This window comes from Apium graveolens, chromosome 5 (genome assembly GCF_009905375.1).
Source record: "Apium graveolens cultivar Ventura chromosome 5, ASM990537v1, whole genome shotgun sequence".
Lineage (NCBI taxonomy): Eukaryota > Viridiplantae > Streptophyta > Magnoliopsida > Apiales > Apiaceae > Apium > Apium graveolens.
In genome coordinates, this window is record NC_133651.1 from 118544626 (window position 1) to 118569162 (window position 24537).

Consider the following 24537-nt stretch of genomic DNA (forward strand, 5'->3'; position numbering starts at 1 on the left):
GAAAAGTTCTTAATATTATTAATTAAAGGATTTAATTTTTGGAAATTAAATCAAGAGAGAGAATTATTTCTAAAGTGTTTAGAAAAAAGATTAATGATTAAAAGGTGTTTTAATTATTAATGAGAATAATAAATGGGATAATAATAATAATATTTATGGGAAAATTTCAGCTGAAAATTTTGCCTATAAATACACTATTATAGACCCTAATTTTATTCCAACCCACATCAAACCCGAAAACCCAAAAAGTTTGGAAAACCCAATTCTCTCCACCTCCTTCCTCCTCCTTAACATCGTTTTCTTGGTGGATACCGGTGGAGTGCTTCACACTTGAGGAGCAACTGCTAAGGATCTCTGATCGTTGTCTCCGAATTATTTTAAAAGGTTAGATTCGATCCCTCGAATTTTTATTCACGATTTATATGCTTTTATTTGGATTTTATATGTGTAAAAGTGTTTTACCATGCCCCCGCTGCGATTAAAATCCAACAATGGTATCAGAGCATAGGTTGTATGCATATAGATCTGTGGTAAAAATTTCAGAATTTTATGTGCTTGTATGAATTAATTATGATTTTTACAAGTTATATCATTGATTAATTTTGTCTGATGAGAAATCGTTTCTCAGAATAATTTTGAATGTTGATCTGGATTCTACAAGTGTTGTAGATCGTCTGGGTATTTTTTTCATAATTTTAGGATGTATAGATTTTTTATTATGAATTTTTGAAGTTCTTGTAATTAAAATTCGTAATTAAATAAATCTTATATATATATATATGAATTGTATGTAAGTATATATCTGTATCTGCTGTGCTGGTTTGTATTTGCTGTCTGTGATTGCACGGGAGAAATAGACAGAGAAAGTCAGATCAGGCGGCGGCACGATTTCCGAGAGAAAAGGCGGCGGCTGCTGCAGAAAAAAAAAAAATAGGGGTGTCGCGCATTCCGAGAATGCGTCACACACCTGTGGCGCATTCACGGAATGCGTTACACCCTTTAATGGCTTAAAAGGGGTGTAACGCATCACCAGAATGCGTTACAGGGCTTGTAACGCGTTCCTGTAATGCGTTACAGCCCGACTGTTCACATTAAATTTGATTTTCTGGGAGTTTCGTAACTCCGTTTTGGGCGTGCAATATATCGTTGGATTCGTTTTTTCGAGACGGATCTAATGGAGTGATCAATTTTAGTTTATATAAAAGTTTTGAACTGTTTATATTCCATGAAGTGTTTTAAAGCGGTTTTTGATCGTTTGAATTGATTTTAAATGCTTCATGTGATACATAGAGATGTATAATGCTTAGACTAATGTGCTAGATGATGTAACATGCCTACCTTGATGTTTATTCATGTTGATATATGTGATATATGCTTAGTTTATCATGCGATGATAGATTTAGGTGAACTTAAATAAACATAAGGCGTTTGTTAGACAACCTAGTATAGTGAAATTATTTCATAACCTTAATAATAATATTATGAATACAATCATGAGATTCTTGTGTTTATGAAACACGTAATTGAATATGAATTTTCGATATGAGAGAAATGATGATTCTATCAACAACAGATTTCTATCTGTAAGAAAGTGTTATTAAGTGACGCCTCTTGACAATGCTCCACCCGATCTGGGAATCATCTGATTATTGATTATTGATTTGGAATATTTAATTTAAAAGGAAGAATCTCTTTATAATATGATTATGATTGTAACGTAATATAATCCCTCTAAAATTAAATAATATCAAGTAGTAATTGGCCAATGATACAACGGGCTTGTGTCGGTCATAGCCTTCCAACATGATAGAAAGTAGTTCTTATTTTTGAATCATTGTCGGTTCGTGCTATAGCCGAGGGCTTTGATTTTGAAATAAGAAATACCTGTCTATTACATAGAGATGTGTACATTGAATAAGAATCTAAAGGTCGGTACGTGCTACAGCCGTGGGCCTTTGGGGACTGATTCAACTGTACGGAATGTTGGGTTAGACTTGACTTAGAATATTGAGTTTGTCGTGCTACAACCGAGACTCAATTATTCAAGAGGCTAAAGTTTGATTAGGGAATAACATGAGATGTAATTGACAAGAGTTGTCTGCCTATTGAACATTACATGGCGGTTCGTGCTACAGCCGGGGTCGTGTAATGGAATGTAGGATCCCTATTCCCACTAGCATTATGAATGCTTAATTTTTCACGTAGGGGGTTGAATAAATTAGGTAAACTGGTGGGAGCCACTTATGAATAAAGACCCGATTCATATAGTATTTTTAAAATGAAATCGAATATTTGCTAAGTGTTGTTATGTGTTTATCATTTACAGATTTACTATATTATGTCTTCTGCACTATCACTCGGGAGCATACTAGATGCTCACAAGTTGACTGATCCTAATTTAGTTGTATGCTTTCACTGTAACAAGTTAGGGCACTGGAAGAGAAACTGCAAGGTTTACCTTGCAGAATTGAAGAAGAAGAAGGGTAGTAAGACTACCGCTTCTGATTCAGGCATGTTCATGATCGAAGTTAATATGTCACTAGGTCAAATTTCTACTTGGGTATTAGATACCGCCTGTGGTTCTCATATTTGCAATTCGTTGCGAGGACTAAAGGGAAGTAGGAATCTTGAAAAAGATGAGGCGATTCTACGTATGGGCAATGGAGCAAGGGTTGCGGCCATAGCTGTAGGATCATTTAGTTTACATATGCCTACGGGCAAGACTATTATTTTGAATAATTGTTATTACGTTCCCTCTATCGTGAGGAATATTGTTTCTATCCCTATGTTGGATTTGGATGGTTTTTCATTTATTATTAAGAATAATGAATGTTTAATCCTTAGAGATAATGTTCTTTATGGACGTGGAATTTTAAATAATGGTCTGTATGTATGTGACGTATAGCATGATTTACTTCAGATTGAACAAACTAATAAAAGAAAACGAGATGATGAAAATCTGACCTATTTATGGCACTGTAGGCTAGGTCATATTAGTGAAAATACACTTCGGACATTGCATAAGGAAGGGTTACTAGACCCCTTTGATTTCGAATCATATCCTACATGCGAGTCTTGTCTATTGGGCAAAATGACCAAATCTCCATTTAGTGGACATGGAGAGAGGGCTGCAGATTTGCTAGGATTGGTACACACAGATGTATGTGGACCAATGTCTACGCAAGCCATAGGAGGATTTTCGTACTTCATTACATTTATAGATGATAGATCTAGATTCCGATACGTGTATTTGATGAAACACAAGTCTGAAGCCTTTGAAAAGTTCAAGGAATATAAACATGAAGTGGAGAAACAAACCAAACACAGTATTATAACTTTTCGATCAGATCGAGGTGGTGAATACTTGAATGGAGAGTTTCTAGATTATCTCAAAGAAAATGGTATAGTTTCCCAGTGGACTCCTCCATATACTCCACAGTTGAATGGGGTATCTGAAAGGAGAAATCGAACTCTGTTAGACATGGTTCGGTCCATGATGAGCTATGCAAATCTTCCAGTATTCCTATGGGGTTACGCATTGGAAACCTCAGCATATTTACTGAATAAGGTGCCTTCCAAATCTGTTCCTCAAACTCCGTATGAGATATGGAAAGAAAGGAAACCGAGTCTTAAACACGTTAAGATTTGGGGATGTCCAGCTTATGTCAAGAAAGTTGACCCAGATAAGCTGGAATCTCGATCCGTAAAATGTAGTTTTGTGGGATATCCTAAAGAGACTTCAGGGTATTACTTTTACATCGATCATCGGGTGTTTGTCTCCAGACATGCTACCTTCTTGGAAAAGGAGTTTATCCTTGAAGGAAACAGTGGGAGCAAAATTGAACTTGATGAAGTTCAAGAAGCACAAACTACTACGGTTCAAGTGGAAACACCTGTTCAGACTGAACAACCTTCTGTGGAACAGCCCATTCATAGGTCAGAGAGAGTGTCTCGCCAACCTGAGAGGTATTATGGCCTTGTCATTGATAATGACAATGAGTTGTCAATCATTGATGAAGATGACCCTAAGACCTATAATGAGGCTATGAGTAGTGTTGACTCAGAGAAATGGCATAGTGCCATGAAATCCGAAATGGAATCTATGTATACCAACCAAGTATGGACTCTGGTTGAAGCGCCTGAAGGTGTTAAGCCTATTGGGTGCAAGTGGGTATATAAGAGAAAGATTGGAGCAGATGGCCAGGTGGAGACCTATAAGGCTAGGCTAGTGGCAAAAGGATTTAATCAAAGACAAGGGATTGACTTTGATGAAACCTATTCGCCTGTAGCCCTGTTAAAATCAATTCAGATTTTGCTTGCGATTGCTGCTTACTCCGACTATGAGATCTGGCAAATGGACGTGAAAACGGCCTTCCTCAATGGGGAACTTGAGGAGGAAGTGTATATGACACAGCCAGAAGGTTTTCTTTCCAAGGGAAATGAACACCTAGTGTGTAAGCTGCTGCGAACCATATATGGTTTAAGGCAAGCTTCTCGTAGATGGAACACCCGTTTTGATGAGACAATCAAAGAGTTTGATTTTATCAAAAACATGGATGAACCATGTGTCTACAAGAAGGTTAGTGGGAGCACGGTAACATTTCTTGTATTGTATGTGGATGACATACTTCTTATAGGAAATGATATACCGATGCTGCAATCAGTCAAGGTATGGCTATCAAAGAACTTCACCATGAAGGACTTGGGAGAAGCATCCTACATTCTCGGTATGAAGATCTATAGAGATAGATCAAGAAGAATGATAGGTCTTACCCAGGGTACATACATCCAGAAAGTGCTTAAAAGGTTTAGCATGGAAAACTCCAAAAGAGGACTCCTACCGATGAGTCATGGAGTGTCCCTTTCCGAAAAAATGTCTCCTAAGACACCTGAGGAAAGAGAGCGTATGAGTAAGATTCCTTATGCTTCAGCAATAGGATCTATCATGTACGCGATGTTGTGTACAAGGCCTGATGTTGCTTATTCAATTAGCGTGACGAGCAGATATCAGTCCAATCCAGGTGAAGACGACTGGAAAGCAGTGAAAAACATCCTTAAGTACTTGCGAAGGACTCATGACATTTTTCTTGTTTTTGGCGGTGAATCTGAGTTGAAAATAGAGGGTTATACTGACTCTAGTTTTCAATCAGAGAGTGATAGCAAATCCATGTCAGGGTACGTGTTTATTCTAAACGGTGGTGCGATAAGTTGGAAGAGTTCCAAACAGTCGACAACGGCTGACTCCACAGCGGAAGAAGAATATATAGCTGCAAGTGAGGCTGCAAAAGAAGCTGTTTGGATGAGGAAATTTGTTTCTGAGTTAGGAGTTGTTCCTAGCGTCGAAGAGCCTATTGTGTTGTATTGTGATAACAACGCAGCAATAGCACAAGCCAAGGAACCTAGGTCTCATAAAAATTCCAAACATGTCCTGCGGCGCTTTCATCTGATTAGGGAGATTGTTGAAAGAGGAGATGTCAACGTCGAGAGAGTTGACACACATAACAACGTAGCAGACCCACTCACAAAGCCACTTTCTCAGAGTCACTTTGATCGTCATAAAGACAAGATGGGTATTAGATACCAGAGTGATTGGCTTTAGTACAAGTGGGAGATTGAAAGGAATATGTCCTAAGTCCAATCATGTATTAGGATTTAGGAATAACTTTTTATGTAATCTGTTTTGATTTCATTGATATTAATAAAAGACTTGTTTTGTTTTTATTACGGGCTCTATCTATTTAAGTGTTTAAATAAGATATACCATAGTTTAGAGTAAAGCTTTTTATGGATTATGATGAGATCATAATAGTGAGACCTCAAAAGATAATAACCCTAAACTTAAATAGTTCCTGGTCATAGGATTACTAACTGGTAATTAATAATCCGCAAAGATCGGTACATACTATGCTTGCTTCATTATGAAGGATGTCTGTTCTCATAGACATTTGTGTGGTGACACTATAGCTAGTATGTAGGTGCTTATTATGTAATAAGTTCACTGAACATGACTCGCACAGCTGAACAACTGATAGAGTTCACTCATGTATCAGCAGTTGTTCACATAGTGATAGTTGTACAAGTATCCTTAGACTTGAGGTCATCATAGTCATCTTGTGTACACTGAACTATGCTTTGGTTTAGTTCTTAGTCTCCAGGGACAATTATTAGGGCTCTACTGGGTATAGGAATTTGTACACGAAGATAGTGTATGATCAATAAAGGATCTACCCCTTCCAGTGAAGGAAGCGAATGTTCAAGGCTGATCCACTTATGCTAGTTTAGGAATCTCTGGCCAGAGTAAATGAAATTAGAAAGGAGTTTCAAATTTGCAGAGAACTACGCATAGTAAATGGTAAGCAAGTGATTGAATTAGATAGGCTTGACACGAGATCCATACCTTGTATTTAATCGGGACATTGTAGGGTAGAAGGATTTTATTGTACGGTAACTATTCACTGAATAGGTTCTTGGTATTCTAAGCAGTGAATTCATATTATCCGGATAGTCGCGATATGCTGAGAAGTATCCCTCACGATGTAGAATAAATGTGATTAATTAATTAATCATATTTAATAAATTAGAGAATTTATATAAATAATGATAAAATAGTTTTATTATTATTTATTTCTACCACCGGCTTAATATTGAACCTACAGGGTCACACCATAAAAAGAGAATGATTTAATGGTGGAGGAATTAATTAATAATGGCTAATAATTATTTATTTATGAAATAAATAATTAATTGGCAAATTTAATAATTGATTAAATTAGATTTAATTGATTTTAAATTAATTAAGAAAAGTTCTTAATATTATTAATTAAAGAATTTAATTTTTGGAAATTAAATCAAGAGAGAGAATTATTTCTAAAGTGTTTAGAAAAAGGATTAATGATTAAAAGGTGTTTTAATTATTAATGAGAATAATAAATGGGATAATAATAATAATATTTATGGGAAAATTTCAGCTGAAAATTTTGCCTATAAATACACTATTATAGACCCTAATTTTATTCCAACCCACATCGAACCCGAAAACCCAAAAAGTTTGGAAAACCCAATTCTCTCCACCTCCTTCCTCCTCCTTAACATCGTTTTCTTGGTGGATACCGGTGGAGTGCTTCACACTTGAGGAGCAACTGCTAAGGATCTCCGATCGCTGTCTCCGAATTATTTTAAAAGGTTAGATTCGATCCCTCGAATTTTTATTCACGATTTATATGCTTTTATTTGGATTTTATATGTGTAAAAGTGTTTTACCATGCCCCCACTGCGATTAAAATCCAACATGGGTTTTAAGCGAGACCGATGTGACTCCTCCACTACCTGGAAATCAAACCATTGATGAATATTGAATTGAAGTATTCTATTCAAGGCAAAATTACGAATATTGGAAGGTATACACGCCACCCATCGTGGCGTACCAAGTTCCATAGATTTCGAATAATTTAAGATTTAATGATGATATACACTTAGCTATGAAAAATAATATAGTCCACCCCAACGTGGCATATTGTTTAGTAATAGGACCGAAGTAACATTTAAACAAAATTAGGTGGTATACATATCACACATCGTGGCGTACCAGAAGCTTATGGTGTTTATATGTTAGTGCATTAAATTTTAATAATTGTTAGAGGAATCAATAGATCTTAATAATTAATGCACCCTTATTTATGTGATGTTTTTATGCATGATTCTCAGGATAAAATGGGCTTTAATCCACTATTCACCGTACTTAAGGATAACAAACTTACCGGACCTAACTATATTGAATGGAAACGAAATTTGGACATTGTGTTGACTGCTGAGGAGTACAAGTTTTGCACTTATGAACCCAAGCCTGAACAACCTGCTGCTGATGCTCCTGAAGATGAGAAAGAGTATTATAAACGGTGGATTAAGGCTGATAAGATGTCGCGATGTTACATTCTGGCAGCAATGTCGGGTGTTTTGTAGCATCAGCATCAGTCTATGGCCACTGCTTCAGATATGCTCTTTAATCTCAAGGAACTTTTTGGAGATCAGAATAGGGCTGCTAGGCAAGTAGCCATGAAGACTTTAATGAACACTCAGATGGCTGAAGGCACACCTGTAAGGGATCATGTTCTCAAGATGATGTCGCATCTGAATGAGATAGAGATCCTTGGTGCTGAACTTGACGGGGAAACCCAGATTGACATTATCCTTATGAGCTTGTCCAAGAGTTTTGAGCAGTTCCGCTTGAATTACAACATGAACAAGAGGCAGTATAGTCTCGCGGAACTGCTGACAGAACTTTAGGCAGCTATTTCGGTAAAGTGTTCAAGTGAATGTGGTTGAGAAAGGTTCTTCCTCTAAACCGAAAGGTATTAAGAAGAAGAAAAAGGCTCAGACACAGAAAGCTGTGAAGGCAGTGGGAGTTCAGGGTGGTGTGAAAAAGCCTAAGGGAAAGTGCTTCAGATGCAAACAGTCAGGTCACTGGAAACATGATTGTCCTCTTCCTAAGAAGACAAACAATACTGGTATGTCTCTTTCTCTAGTTACAGAAACATTTATAGCGGCTATATCTATGAGCACTTGGTGTGTAGATACAGGAGCCACTGATCATGTTTGTAATTCTATGCAGGGGTTCCAACTATCCAGAATGCTTAGAGATGGTGAGATATACGTGTTCATGGGAGATGCTACGAAAGTAGCAGTAGTTGCAGTAGGAGTTATTCATTTATCTTTTGGTTTTGATAGGATTTTGGTTTTGAACAATTGTCTTTATGTACCTTCTTTTAGACGGAATTTAATTTCGGTTTCTAAACTTGCTTTGGATGGTTATAATGTTTGTTTGGATCGTAATATTTCTATTATGATGAATAAAAGAATTATATGTTCTGGTACATTACAAGACAATTTGTATATAATTAATCCTAGTCAACCTGCACTGCAACTGCAATTTAGGGAATTGAACAACACATCTTCTAACTCTACTAAAAGAAAGGAACCTTCTAGTTTGAACCAAACATATCTTTGGCACTTGAGATTAGGTCATATTAACTTGAGGAGGATTCAAAGACTGGTAGTAGACGGGCCTTTAAGCTCATTGGCAGTGGAGCCATTTCCAGTTTATGAATCCTGCTTGGAAGGTAAAATGACTAATAGGCCTTTCAAGGCAAAAGGGAATAGAGCCAAACAACTGTTAGAATTGGTTTACTCTGATTTATGTGGACCCATGAATATCCAAGCAAGAGGTGGTTATGAATATTTCGTCACTTTCATTGATGATTATTCTATATATGGGTACGTTTATTTGTTGCACCGTAAGTCTGAGTGCTTTGATAAGTTCAAAGAGTACAAAGCTAAAACGGAGAAGCGACTTAATAAAAGTATCAAGTCACTACGATCAGATCGTGGTGGCGAATACTTGCTTGGAGAATTTAGGGAATATTTATCAGAAAATGGGATAGAATCCCAGTTAACTGCACCAGGCACACCCCAGCAGAACGGTGTAGCAGAGAGAAGGAACCAGGCTCTTTTAGAGAGTGTTAGATCGATGATGAGTTATTCGGATTTACCCAAGTCATTTTGGGGACATGCCTTAGAGACATCAGCTTATCTTCTGAACTTAGTACCTTCTAAGTCGGTTCCTAAAACCCCCTTAGAATTGTGGACCGGGGATAAACCGAGTTTAAGACATATTCAAATATGGGGTTGTCCAGTACATGTGCTGAACAAGAACGCGACTAAGGTAGAATCTCGTACAGAAGTAAGGTTGTTTGTAGGCTACCCCATGGGAACGAAAGGATATTTATTTTATAGTCTGAAGAATCGGGATGTCATTGTTAGCACCAATGCAAGATTCTTGAAGGAGGACTATATAATGAATCACAAACCCATGAGTAGTGTCGTTTTAGAGGAACTAGTGGGAGGGACAAATAATACCCATGAAGCTGTAGTACAAGTAGAACAACCACAACATAATGTATAACCTGTCACTAATATCGCACTAGTGCCTCGTCGTAGTGGGAGGGTTGTTCAACAGCCTGATAGATTCATGTTTTTGGGAGAGTCTTCAGACTTGGTCCCTGGTGAACATGATAATGATCCCCGTACATACGAAGAGGCAGTACAAGACAAAGATGCAGATCTTTGGTAAAAGGCGATGGAATCTGAGATAGAATTAATGTATTCTAATTAGGTCTGGGAGCTCGTGGAACCACCCAAAGGTATAAAACCTATTAGATGTAAGTGGATCTATAAGAAAAAGAGAGGATTAAATAAAAAGGTGAAAGCCTGGAAAGCAAGACTTGTTGCGAAAGGGTATACTCAGAAAGAAGGTATCAATTATGAGGAAACCTTATCACCGGTAGTCATGCTTAAGTCAATCCGTATTCTTTTATCTATAGCAGCTCATCTCGATTATGAGATTTGGCAAATGGATGTCAAGACAGCTTTTCTTAATGGAAGTCTTGAAGAAACCATCTATATGCAGCAACCAAAAGGATTCATTAAGGAAGGCCAAGAGCATCTGGTATGTAAGCTTAAGAGGTCTATTTATGGACTTAAACAAGCTTCTAGAGACTGGAATATTCATTTTGATCAGGCAGTCCAGTCATATGGATTTGATCAAAGTCCAAGCGAATCGTGCGTGTATAAGAGAAGTGAAGGTAATGCAGTGGTTTTTCTAGTACTATATGTAGATGATATTTTACTCATTGGAAACAATGTTGAGATGTTGTCATCAGTAAAGGCATGGTTGTTCAAACAATTTGACATGAAGGACTTAGGTGAAGCGGCATACATCCTTGGGATCAAAGTTATAAGGGATCGCAAGAAAAGGATATTGGCTTTATCTCAAGAGCCCTACATTGATGAAGTATTAGCTCGTTTTAACATGCAGAACTCCAAGAAAGGTTTTTTACCTTTTAAGCATGGAGTTGCTCTATCTAAGAAGCAGTTTCCTTCGACACCTAAGGATATAGAGAGCATGAAAGCAGTTCCTTATGCTTCAGCATGTGGAAGCTTAATGTATGCTATATTATGTACGAGGCCTGACATCTGCTTTGCTGTAGGCATGGTTAGTAGATATCAGTCGAACCCAGGTCAGGAACATTGGAGTGCAGTAAAAACTATACTCAAGTACCTGAGAAGGACTAAGGAGTATATATTGATTTACAAGGCCTCAGATCTATTTCCTTTGGGATATACTGATTCAGATTTCCAATCAGATAGGGATAAGAGGAAATCAACCTCGGGATATGTTTTTACTTTGGGAGGTGGAGCCGTTATATGGAGGAGTGTAAAGCAGAAATGTATTGCAGACTCCACCATGGAGGCCGAGTACGTGGCGGCCTCTGAGGCTGCCAAGGAGGCTGTATGGTTCAGGAACTTCCTTTTGGACTTAGATGTGGTACCTAATTTGCCTAGGAGCTTGACGGTGTATTGTGATAACACTGGTGCTGTGGCAAATTCAAAGGAACCGCGAGACCACAAAGCAGCTAAACATATTGAACGTAAGTATCATCTCATACGAGGAATCGTAAAGCGAGGGGATATAGTTGTGGCTCACATATCATCAGAAGACAACCAAGCAGATCCTTTCACAAAGAGCTTGCCAACCAAGGTTTTTGACAAGCATGTGGAAGCGATAGGAGTCAGATGTATGGACACATAGATTTTTATGTAATAGTGGATTAAATAAACACTGATATACACATAGAATATTTTGAGTATAAATGGGAGATTGTTAGTGTATACTGAAAATATTTATTTGAAGTCTGTATATTTATTTCTGGCCAGTTTATTTGAGAATCATTTGAATGTTTACATGTTGTCTAATATTATATATTGTGAACAATCTAGTATCAAATGGGATACAGAATATTAGATTGTTAAATACGGTTATATAATATAATAAGGTTCACAGCACAGGTGGTGTTGGACAATCCACTGGTATGGCTGTAGTATTATTTAGATTAGTTTATATTGACTAATAAATAATACTAGTATACTTTGTGTATATTGAACATGATCAAATTTAGAATTGTTTCCTCAATACTGATTAAGAAGGAGAACTAAGATTCTATGTTATTATTAATGCTTAGGTTCTTAATCCGGAAATAGTAATTGACACGTGTATATTATTTACATGCTTTGATTTATATATGAAATAATTCTTTTGAATTATATCATTATATTTTGGGTGATGGAATTATATATATGGTGGATATTATTTATTGAAGGAATCCATGTCCTGATAATATTCGGGTTAATGATGTCCCCTTGAAAGCTCAAAAAGATTTAATTATGTGAAACCCTGCAGGTGAAATTTATTCTGGCATAATTAAATAAAGGTTGAGTGGATGATCAAGGATAAAAGATATTAATTAAATAAATTATCAGTAATTTATTTAATTAATGGACATATGATATTTTAAACATGGGGAATTTAATAAGCAAATAATATTGGAACCGAATTAATTAAATTACGGTATTAGGAAAGGTAGTGCAAATATTAATTCTTTAGTGGATTGAATTAATATTTAATTACATTGGGCTAGGCTCAAGATGTAATTAAAGGCCCAACCTAATTATCCATGGTCCCTATTGTAGCCTATATATATTCTTATTCTCTTCTTGCTTGGAATTGAGTGAAAACATATTATAGCCACCAAGGAGCAAGAAGAGAGGATAACTTGAGAAGACGGAGGCCACACTTCGCTCAAGGGAATTTGGGAATACAATAGAAGAGCGTGGAATTAACCATTAACAAGGTAATCCTCTTTTCGTAATCTTTATCGTAAAACGTAGTAACACCCTAAGTCCGTGGTTCCCAACACAAATTGCTATGAATGACGAGGATGTGCCCAAGACAGCGTTCATAACTCCGAAGGGGACTTATGCTTACATTAAGATGCCCTTCGGACTGAAAAACGCTGGAGCCACATTCCAACGAATGGTGAACAAGGTCTTTAAAGAGCAGATCGGAAGGAACATGGAGGCATATGTGGATGACATGATTGTAAAATCACTGTTCCAAGATCATGCCGAAGACTTAAAAGAATGCTTTGAAATGCTCCGAAAGAACAACATGAGAATCAATCCGAACAAATGTACCTTCGGAGTCTCTAGTGGCAAGTTTCTTGGTAACATGGTCAGTGCCCGGGGGATAGAGGCGAACCCAGAGAAGATCGAGGCAGTTATTAATATGGAACCTCCCAAATGCATCAGAGACATCCAGAAATTGACAGGCCGGCTCGCCGCGCTTCAGCGTTTCATTTCCCGGTCAGCCGAGAAGGCACTCCCCTTCTTCACCGTGCTCAAAGGGTCAAAGAATTTTGAATGGGGGCCTAAATGTCAAAGGGAATTCGAAGAAGTAAAAGAATATCTTACAAATGCACCACTCTTGATGAGGCCCGATCCAAAGGAAATCCTTCAGCTTTATCTAGTCGTGTCCGACAGAACTCTGGGGACAGTACTTGTGAAAAACTACGAAGGCAATCAGCATCCCGTGTTCTACGTGTCCCATGTCCCCAACGCCGAAAAATTCGCATATGGGCTGGTTATGGCCGACCGAAAACTGCGACATTATTTCCAAGGCCGGACGATTCAAGTTGTTACCAGACAACCTCTGAAGAAGATTTTAACAAGGCCCGAAGCCTCTGGAAGAGTCGTAGCATGGTCCATCAAACTCGAGGAATTTGATCTCGAGTACGTTCCCCGAACGGCAATTAAGGCTCAGGCTTTGGCCGACTTCATGGTTGAATGCACATTCTCGGGTCCGAAGGATCTTTCACCCGACGAACAACTAATCCGAATCCTAGGGAAGTGATAAATTTTTGTAGATGGGTCGGTAGCCGGAAAAAAGTGTGGGGCCTTAATTCTCTCCAGCCCCGAAGAATTCGAGATATTCCAGGCTATAAGATTCGGCTTCCCCTTGATGAATAATGAAGCCGAATACGAGGCACTCCTCGCAGGGATGGAGCTGGCCCAAAGCCTTGAGGCGAAGTATCTAAGGGCCTTCAGCGATTCCATGCTGGTTGTAAAACACTTCACAGGGGAATATGAGCAAAGAGATCCCCAAACGAAAGCCTATGCCGTCAAGGTAAGAAATGCTTATTTATCATTTGAAACCTTTGAACTAAGTCAAATTGGAAGAGAAAATAATGCTAGGGCAGACGCCCTTTCCAGGCTAGCTTCGGCCGAGACACAGAACCTAACTGGTTCTATTTACCTCACCGAAGCCAAGACGCCTTCGATCGAGAAGAAAGAATGTCTGGATTCACCAGGGGAACGATTGGATGACCCCCCCTCAGGAACTTTCTGGAGAAAGGCATTCTACCTCCAGACCGAAGGGAAGCGCTAAAAATTAAATACAGAGCATCGAGCTACACAATCATTAATGGGTGGATGTATCGCCGATCAGTCAGTCAGCCCCTTCTGCGATGTTTAAACACCGAAGAACAACGACGGGCTCTGGAGGCGGTGCCCGAAGGAATTTGCGGTGAGCACCTGGCTGGTCGGTCCCTCGCCTTTAAAATTCTCCGACAGGGATTCTTCTGGCCCACTCTGAAGGCCGACGCCAGCAACTATGCAAAAAGGTGTGTACAGTGCCAGCTGTTCGCCACTGTCCCAAAATAGCCCCCAGAAGAGATGACTTCGGTACTAAGTCCCATTCCGTTCGCCGTATGGGCCGTGGATATTGTGGGCATTCTCCCAAAAAGCACGAGGCAAGCAAAATACTGCATAATTGCCCTCGACTACATGACCAAGTGGGTCGAAGAACGATCTCTCTCCGCCATTACCGAAGAAGCAGCAAAGAAGTTCTTCTTGGAATAAATTATTCTCCGGTTCGGGATTCCGAAGATCTGCATCTCTGACAACGGGACCCAGTTTATTGGAAACAAATTTCATAAGTTTTGCACCACTTCGTAAATGAACAAAAGTTTAGCTCAGTCGCCCACTCGCAAGGGAATGGGGCAGTAGAAGCGGCTAAAAAAGTAATCTTTCAAGGATTAAAGAAGAGGCTGGGAGAAGCTAAAGGAAGATGGGCTATGGGCCTACCGAACGACCCCCGGGACATCGACGAGAGAAACTCCCTTCAAAATGGCCTATGGAACCGAAGCCCTAATTCCAGTAGAAGTAGGCTTGGAATCATATCGAACTAAGACCTACAATGTAGAAACTAATAGCTTCGGGATGAGGGCGAACGTAGACTTATTGGAGGAGGAAAGAGAAGCCGCCCACCAAAGGAACATGAGGTACTTGCTACAAGCGGCACGACACTATGACTCCAATGTCAAGAAGAGGTCTTTCGGAGTCGGAGACCTAGTCCTAAGGGAGTTAGCCGCATCTATGCCGGCCAAACGAGGAAAGCTTCAGCCTAACTGGGAGGGTCCCTATAAGATGATCGAGGTCGTTCAACCCGGAACATACAAGCTTGAAACACTATCGGACGAAGCAATTAAAAACACTTGGCATGCCAGTCGCCTTCGGAAATTTTATCAGTAAGAAACTTCTTTAAAGTTTATACTTGAATTCTATATGAAGAATGTAAGCAATTCGATTATAAATAAAGATGCATTTTCTGTCATATTTCTTTATTTGCCAAAGCCGCGGCCGCATGAGTATTATCTGAGGGCGATCCCGAAGAAGATAAACTCTTCGGCCGCCTCCCTTATCTAATTTGTTAACGAAGCATGTAACATATGGGGCAATCACCCAAAACTTAAACATCCTTCACTACACTATTATAATTCAATTCGCACATGGTAAACACGATTTAAGGGCCTTAAGGGACAATCCTAAAATAATGCCCTATCCTTCGTCTTTCCCTTGTTCGTGTGATATTAAAGAAGGCCGAAGGAAACCCTATCCAGGGAAAATCTTGTAAAGGGACATGCTCCCTCGGCCTCAATCACGATTGTATCTATCGAAGAAAACAAAATGAAGGCGGCCTGGTCCAGGGGCAATCCTGAAGAAGACCAGCCGAAACTTCTTATTGACCAAACGAACAGTGACATGCTGATCCAGGGGCAATCACTGAACGATCAGCCTCCCTGCCCCTTCGCATAAGAGCAACAGAAGCATTAACAGCCCGAAGTCCCCTTCGGCCTTTAACCCTTAGGGCCATAGAGGGTAGTAAGGCATTATTAAAATTGCTAAGGCAAAAGCCGAAGATGCGATTCATTTTATTAAAATTGTTAAAATTGCTAAGGCAAAACCCGAAGATGCGATTCATTTTATTAAAATTGTTAAGGCAAATGAAGCCGAATATACAATTCATTTTATTAAAGTTAACTGTTAAGGCAAATGAAGCCGAAGACACAATTCATTAAAATCGTTAAGGCGAATGGATAAAGCCGAAGATACGATTTATTTTATTACAATCATTAAAGGCAAATCGATAATGCCGAAAGAGGCGATTCGTTATATTAAAATTGTTAAGGCAAATGAAGCCGAATATACAATTACTAAAATCGTTGACAAATAAAAGAAGCAATGCTTACGAAAGATGCATTAAAATATAAAAGCCCGAAGGCTAGTTAAATTATAAAAGCTCGAAGGCAGGAGTACCGATTACAAAAAATAAAATTATAAGTCAAGAAGATGAATGAAGAAAGCCGCTGCAAGAGTTGGGTACGACCATGGAAACACCAACGGCAAACTTCACAACAAGATCATCTTCCGTCATGTCAAGCACCTCAGTGCTGAAAGCTTAGGCCTGAGGGTCTTCACCCGAGAGCTCTTTGTCTTCGCCGGAGGAGACAGGAGGGGCTTCAACTGCAGGACGACCGATAGGATCCTCCAGGCTGTCATCCAACAACTGCTTATAGTCCCAGTTCAGGCCATGGACCTTCTCCAGGACATAGTCAGAGCCGAACTGGAAGCAGCGCTCCTCCATACGGTCCAGCTGCTTCTGTTTCTTCCGAAGCTCCTTGCGGGACCTCTTCAGCTGGACGTTCCGGTGGGAGATCTTCCGGTTCGCCTTCTCCAATTCATTCTCCAGCCGGGACTTGTCCTCCTTCAACATGGTGGCCTCACCGTCCAGGACCTCGTTCTGGTCTTTCACCCTTACAAGTTCCTCCTCGGCCGCCGTGGCCCTCCTCTCCAGCTCCTTCACCTCGGCCATCCGAGTCTCCATATCCCGAACTTTATCCTCCACGGCTGCGGTTCAAGGAGCAGCCTGCAAAAAAAAGACAAGACAAAAGTATTACTAAAAGGTGCCGAAGGAAAAAAGACGAGCGAAAGAAAAAATGAAGAAAAATTAAAAACATACCAGGGACAAAAAGAACAGAAGCTCAGTGCAAGCCTCGGTCAGAGAAGCCGAAGCAAAGGCCAGCAGATCGGCCGGGAGCTGGAGGCCATGGCACAGGTCCGAAGCAACATCCTTCGTAGACTGCCTCGCCGGGTAGACGGTGTGGTCGGACGTCAGCACACCCCATCCGGGGAAATAGGACTGAATGATCCCCTCCCGGCTGTGAGTCCTCTTGGAAGGGTTCCCTTCCCTCACCACCACCGGCTCATCCTCATCAGAGGCCGCTGGAGCCTGACAAAGCGGCGTAACCCTCTCCGCCTCAGGTCTCTCCTCCGACTCCCCGGAAGGATTCGGCATAGCCTCTCCATCACCAGCTTTCTTCTTCGCCGCCTCTTCTGCGACCCTCTTTTCGGCCGCCCTGGCCTTCTTCCTCTCTATCAAGGCTTCCCTTAAAGACATTGAAATGAAACAGGATGCAAGTGAGCACGAGCATATATAACAGAATGCATAAAAAGAACAAATTATGCAGGCAAACAAAACTAATTAAGGAAAGAACGAAAGAAGAAGTTTTGTTACCCCCACCCCACAAGCTGAGGAGCCAGTCTCTATCCCGAAACTCCTCAGGACCCAGCTTGCTCACGTTGACGTCTACCAATGCCGCATAATCCTCCTTCTCCCTCTCTGTTAGGCTCGGAGCGAGGAGTAGCGAAGGGTTTATGTCCCTCCAGACGGACAAGGGAGCCAATGTACGACCACTCACGAAGCACCAGTGAGTATGGGTCTTCTTATTACTGGAGTTGGTGGCAGTCCAATCTGCCCGGCCAGCCCGACGAGCAATGGTATAAAAACCCGGGCTCTTAGGGTTCTTTCGGAAGTCATAATGCCACCAGCATAGCCTCGGAGTTGGGCGAACTCCGGCATGAAGGCACCTATTCTGAAAGCAGTTGATGTGGATGAACCCATTGGGATCCATCTGCCCCAGGGCGATCCCCATATGTCTGAAGAGGTACTTCACCATCTTCAGAATCGGCACTCTAAAGCCACATTTGAAAGCCGCCTCCGAGATCCGACGGCACAGCCACCGAACCCTTTGGGCACCCCAGGCGTGTCGTAAATCCATTCATTCTCCTTAGGGGCATAGAGCCAGAAGAAATTTCGAGGGACAAAGAAATCAGAATACATCTGAATTATCCTCTCCTTCGACAATTCCGACCGGTTATTCTCCGCTGGGTAATTCGCCACCGATCCGAAAAGGTCTCGGCCCGTTCTCTCGGGACGAATAGAAGACATTTCCACGAAACTGCCCGACCTTGGGTCCCAAGTCTCTGGGGGCGGTTCGCTCGGTCCATCTCCCTGTATTCGGAAACAGAGCGACATTAGTCCATGTACTCGGGACAAAACAAAAGAAAAATGAAAAATATTAGAAGGCCGAGTACATGTCCCAGAACCGAGCGAACAGAAAAAAGATCTAGAGTCGGCTCCCGAAGGCTGTTCTAAAAGGCAAGTCCCCCTAAGGACGTACTCGCCCCCAGAAAACCCTTCGCCTGCCATCTTTAAACTCCAAACCGCCCATCTGCCCCTGGGTCGGCTCCGGAAGGAAGTTCTTAGGCCAAGAACCCCCCGAGGAGAGTTCTTGGCCAAAAAACGCCTCGCATGCCATCTTTAAACCCATGGGGGAACCCAGAAAAACTTCTATTTCCTATCCAGAAATGCCCAAAAACCCTCAAAAAACACAACAACACACGCGTAAAACCCAGAAAAGCCCCATAAACTCAGAGCCCAGACAAAAACCATTGAGCCCACATGCAAACACCATAAAACACAGAAACTTGCATGCAAATATAAAAGGCAACTGAAAAGCAAGAAAAGGGACTTACTTATTTGAAGGTGTTCTTGGATTGAGATGGGATAATCTGGGAAGACGGAATTGTTGTTGCCCGTGATTGAAAAATTCGCCGCAGTTCGTTGCTGTGTGTAGGGAAACTGAGAGTGATAAAAAGAAAAGGAAATGCACAAATGGGCTTATATAGGCGCCTAAAATGAATTCATAAAGGCGACGTTCGGGGGTTTTTAAAATAGACGTCCCAGATTAAAACGGTTGAGATTCAACGGCTGAGATTGAGCCATGGAACGACGTGCCAATAGCTGTCGCGTTAATGCACTACAAGTTCCCACAAGCTTGCCACGTGTACGACCGAAGATCAAGGCAGTACTGAAGCGGTCGCCCTAGGGTTTCTTCACCCCAATATGGGCCGAGACCGGTGTCCGTTGGCCGGCCCAAAGGCCCAGCCGAAGGACAGGGACATGTTGGTTATAAGCCCGACGAGGCCCATCGAACGGAGGCCCAATATACAATTAAGCCACTGGGCCGAAGGTCCTTCAGGCCCACGAGACGAAGGCCCACGGAAGTCTCGGGCCAAGGCCCACTCTTCTTCCAGACCGTTGGAAAGAGCAAGGGACATAACGCCCCCTTTTCACTCCTTCCATAATGATACGTAACGGACGAGCAATCATGGCAGAATTGAGTATAAAAACCCTTGAAAAATAAGACAAAACAGACACACATTCTCGCATACACTCTACTTTTCTTGTATTATTACCACACCGTTAAAACCAGATTCTTATTCTCAGACCGGAGGTGAATCGGGGTACAAACCCTCGCATTCTCTTCACTTTCAGGTATCAGCCGAAGCCACCTTCAAGGTACCGAAGCCTGTTCAAGCTTCCGAAGGAATCTGGGCGTAACAATACTTCACACTTCTATTTAGAAAATAAAAAAAGATCTCTACACTCATATCAATAGCATAAATTAAATTATTTTATAATATCACATCAGCTTTTTAGCCATTTTTGTTACTCTAACATTGATCATTTTGCAAACAAATTCATGTAGGTAAAAAGTTAAAAATGTTTTAATTACTCGGGAGTTGTTATACTTATAAGATTTAGTATTCAAAATTTTAGATTTTTAATAAATATTTGTACGGATATGTATCTGATAAATAGAAAACGAATCAATTATGTTATTGAAATTTACAGAGACATGTAGATGGTTAAAGTCTGTGTGGTCTTGTGGGGGGATAACGATCAAGAAAATTGTAGAAACATCAAGCTCTCCTCAGAGTAAAACGTGTCTCCCTAACGTGGATTCTCAATTGTTCCGGAACTCTCTTCAATCGCTCTATATATTAACACGTATATATCTTCTTGCATGCAAATTAGAAAAACAGACATAAAATCAAGTTCTTCTTTCTATCAATCTCAACCAAAAAATTCAAAAAAACATGTCGCTGATTCCAAGCTTGTTTGGAGGGCGTCGTAGCAACGTTTACGATCCCTTCTCCCTCGAAATCTTCGACCCTTTTCACGACCTTTCTACTACTCTCTCAGGCGCTGCTGGTGGACAAAATGAAACAACTGCAATAGCCAACATGCGAATCGACTGGAAGGAGACCCCGGAGGCGCACGTGTTCAAGGCTGACATGCCGGGACTCGAGAAAGAGGAAGTGAAAGTGGAAGTTGAAGAAGGAAAAGTGCTGCAGATAAGCGGAGAGAGGAGTAAAGAGCAGGAGGAGAAGACTGATAAGTATCATCGCGTCGAGAGGAGTTCTGGCAAGTTCTTGAGGAGGTTTAGGCTCCCCGAGAATGCCAAGATGGAGGAAGTAAAGGCTTGTATGGAGAATGGGGTCCTTACTGTTACGGTTCCTAAAGCTGAACAGAAGAAACCGGAAGTCAAGGCTATTGATATCTCCGGCTAGACCTAGTATTTTGTTTTATCAAGTGTGTCTGCGCTGTGATATTTTCTTGTGCTCTGTATGGTTGTTTAGGGTTGCGTCGATGTTCAATCTTCCTTGTACTACGGTTTTGTTTTCAGTGCAGTGTAATAATGTGTGACATGTTAAGAAATACATGTATGTTTGACTAAGAGCTTTATTCTTGTTTGTGCCTACACTTAATTTTTGGTAAAGCTGTTAATGAATTTAAATTGAAGCAAGTTTAACTTTTTAGATGTATACACTTGATTGTAAAACCGCAGTGGAACAGTTCAAGGAGCAGAGTTCGGTTATGAATTTAAAGGACACTCGCACCTTAAACATATGGAAGGTTAACCTCCAAAAACATGAGTAAATCACCTAAGAGCGATATAACACCAACTTACATTACCAATAGAAGTCCATCCTCCTGCCCGTAGGAAAATGGTGATCCGGTGGTGTGATAGTTTATCCAGGTGGCAATCCATCCATACTCTTTCTAAATCCTTGCAAGTCGAGCCATCTAATCCATGGAAACAAATCCGAAATATTTGGATGGCCCAAACACTCTGTAAATCTTGACAGGGCCACTTAAAAATTGAGAAGCAATCTCCACATTTGGATCCACCAGGTCATGAGGAAGTATGTGATTTCCAATCAAGTAGTGCTGAAATACAGTGTCAGCGCGATTACTGAATTTCCACGATTCTATACTTCCCTCCCGATCCATGTTAACATATTATCTACACAATTTTGCCTACCTAACATTATTTAGTTGATTCTTTTACTAGTAAAGAGCTCAATGGTACTGTTAGCTATAGGCTCATTAAGCCCCGCCAGGCTCACAAGGACAAGATCCTATGAACGAAGTTCCAAGACCCATCAGGCTTCTAACTTATTCGTTTGTATAGGCTAATTAAGCCCCACCGGATGAAAGCTCAGAAGGACGAAGGCCCAGTATGAACGAAGTCCCAAGATCATCAGGCTTCTAATTTAGCCGTTGGAAAACACAGATCTAGTATGAACGAAGTCCTGGGGCCCATCAAACTTCTAACTTAGCTGTTGGTATAGGCTCATTAAGCCCCGCCAGATGAAAGCTCAGAAAGACGAAGACCCATTATAAACTTGGAAAACACTGAATAAAAACGTCTCCACCGTTTCAGCCTCTAATACTGGTCCGAATTTTTAGCATAACAGACGAGTATTAATTGCACATATTTAACGAGTATAAATACAGGATGAAAGTAAAAATCAAGGAAAACTCCCTACACATTCAAACATTCTCTGCTTTCTTGTATTCTCTCAATAGCCTTCTTCTACACTCATATTACTGATTCTCACACCGGAGGTAAATCGGGGGGACAAATCTTCACATTCTCTTTCTTTTCAGGTTCTGATCGAAGGGAGTTCTTGAACACTGAAGGGAGTTCTTGAACACTGAAGGGTGTTCTTGCATCCACAGAAATCTGGGCGTAACATGTGGCGCCGTCTGTGGGAAGTATGAGAATTGTTACAAGTTACTGAGAGAATGACGAACATAATCAATGACGTGACACCGCCTGGTTTTCCGTCTCATGATAGAGGACAATCATTAAAATAGTCGTTGGTTGACGCTAATGGAGTGCTCAAATTAACTTATGAGGAAGAAGCCTTGCTACTTAAAATTCAGGCTGACAAACTAGCCGCGGAAAAGGGAAAGGATAAATAGAATGAACAAGAGGAGAAAGAAGAAGAAGCCAGGGCGAACCGAAAGGAAGCCGATGCCTTTCGACTGAAAGCTTTACAACTCCAGAGAGAAGAATTTGAGCTCCAGGAGGAAGCATATCATGAAGCACTAGAGGCCGACGATACGGTGTTGATCTCTAAGCCGAGGAAAGATCGAAGAAGGTACAACAAAGAAGATGAGTCTGAATCTGATTCGAACCTCAAAAGAAAGCGAACAAAGACCTACTATTCCTCGGGATCAGACGAAGAACCCGATGAATTCCGAATCAGGTTGAGTAGGATGGAGAAATCTATGTTCGATAAAAGAAGGGTGGACCGTGAGCCGATTGTTATAGAGGAAATCGAGCAGTATCGACCCCCTCTGGGCGAACAAAGGCAGTTTCCAAAGATGAGCGCGTTCAATGGAAAGGACGATTCTGAAGGTCATTGTGAAAATTACGAACTACTGATGATAGGGATGGGCCACAATGCCTTCATGCTTTGTAATATGTTTAAAAAACACATGAAGAGATCAGCCTCAATGTGGTACAAGTCCATCAAGCCAAGGTCTATCGGTTTGTACAAACAGCTGAAGAGGAAGTTTTTGAAGTATTATTCCCATCTGTGCCGGAAGTCGAAGGATACCGAAGCACTGGTTCATTACAGACAAAGGACGAACGAAGAACTTGGGGACTATCAGGCTTGATTTAAGGAAGAAACTGGAATGATCACCAAACTGGACAAAGTTAGAGCAATGGGCTTCCTCACGGCGGGACTAGACCCCTACAAAGGTAAAAATATTCGTTCTTCTGTTTATGATTCCCCCCCCCCAAGTCCCTCAATGATATCTATGTGAGGGGAGAAAATATCCGGAGGAAGATGAAAAGTATTGGGGGTACAAAGATGCCCGAATGGATGATCGATCTAAGTGAACCGAAAAATACGACTACTCAAGGTCTGCCCATGACTGAAGGGATAATAGAAAGAATAGTAAGAACGAGCCTGATCGTGGTGCCAAACAACGATGAAATAGAGATTCAGCTGTGTTCACTCCCTTAAACACACCAATCTCCAGGATTCTCCATGAGATTAAAGGGAAGTCAGGGTTTGTTCGGCCGGCTAAGATGAAGGTCCCGGATCATAAAAAGAACCCTAACAAGTACTGTGATTATCACAGAGATTAGGGGCACAACACGGATGAGTGCTACCACCTCAAAAAGATAATTGAGCGAATGATCAAAGATGGAAAAATAAATCAGTTTGTTTGAGATCTGAGGGACCGTTTGGGGTCAAAGGATCACTAGGATGAGGAACCAGAAGGAGAAGAGTCCAAAAGGAGGGACATAATTAGAGGTGAAGTAAAAACAATTTTCGGGGGAAGTGTGTTAAACAAGTGTACAACCTGTATCAGTTTGGTTCGGAGAAGCAACATGAGCCCATGACATTCAGTACCGAGGACTATGAGGATGTGATTCACCCTCATGAATATCCTCTCATCATCAACCCCATCATCAGACAAAATAAAATTTTGGAAAGTATTGGTTGACACTGGAAATTCAGCCAACATCTTGTTCCATAAAATATAATGCAAGATGAATCCGGCAGGCGAACAACTGGAGCCCTGTAATGAGGCACCTTTTTACGCATTCGGCGGACACCCAATCTAGTTTGAAGGTACAATTACTTTACCAGTACTCCTCGGTAAAATACCTTATACTATTGAAAAGCAGGTGAAGTTCTATGTGGTTCAGATTGAAAATTCTTATAATGCAATCATGGGACGATCTTTTATGTCCACCTTCGAAGTAGTAGAGTCTATTCCCCACCTTAAGTTGAATTCCCGATGGAGAAGGG

General features: G+C 40.8%; 2 protein-coding genes across 2 annotated transcripts; both read left to right on the forward strand.

The window, feature by feature from the left end:
• The first annotated feature begins 15075 nt into the window (after positions 1–15075).
• Positions 15076–15480, forward strand: LOC141660344 (uncharacterized). The gene has a single exon (XM_074467320.1). It carries the CDS (start codon positions 15076–15078, stop codon positions 15478–15480), a length of 405 nt encoding a protein of 134 aa, XP_074323421.1.
• Positions 15481–20427: 4947 nt separating this feature from the next.
• LOC141724420 (17.8 kDa class I heat shock protein-like) lies at positions 20428–21152 on the forward strand. Its single transcript, XM_074526572.1, has one exon. The coding sequence runs from the start codon at positions 20512–20514 to the stop codon at positions 20983–20985; it is 474 nt and encodes a 157-aa protein (XP_074382673.1). The 5' UTR covers positions 20428–20511; the 3' UTR covers positions 20986–21152.
• Positions 21153–24537: the final 3385 nt, after the last annotated feature.

What these genes read in the sequence shown, in the direction of transcription:
- LOC141660344 (XM_074467320.1), top strand. Translation starts at nt 15,076, where the DNA reads ATGGCCTATGGAACCGAAGCCCTAATTCCAGTAGAAGTAGGCTTGGAA.
- LOC141724420 (XM_074526572.1), top strand. Translation starts at nt 20,512, where the DNA reads ATGTCGCTGATTCCAAGCTTGTTTGGAGGGCGTCGTAGCAACGTTTAC.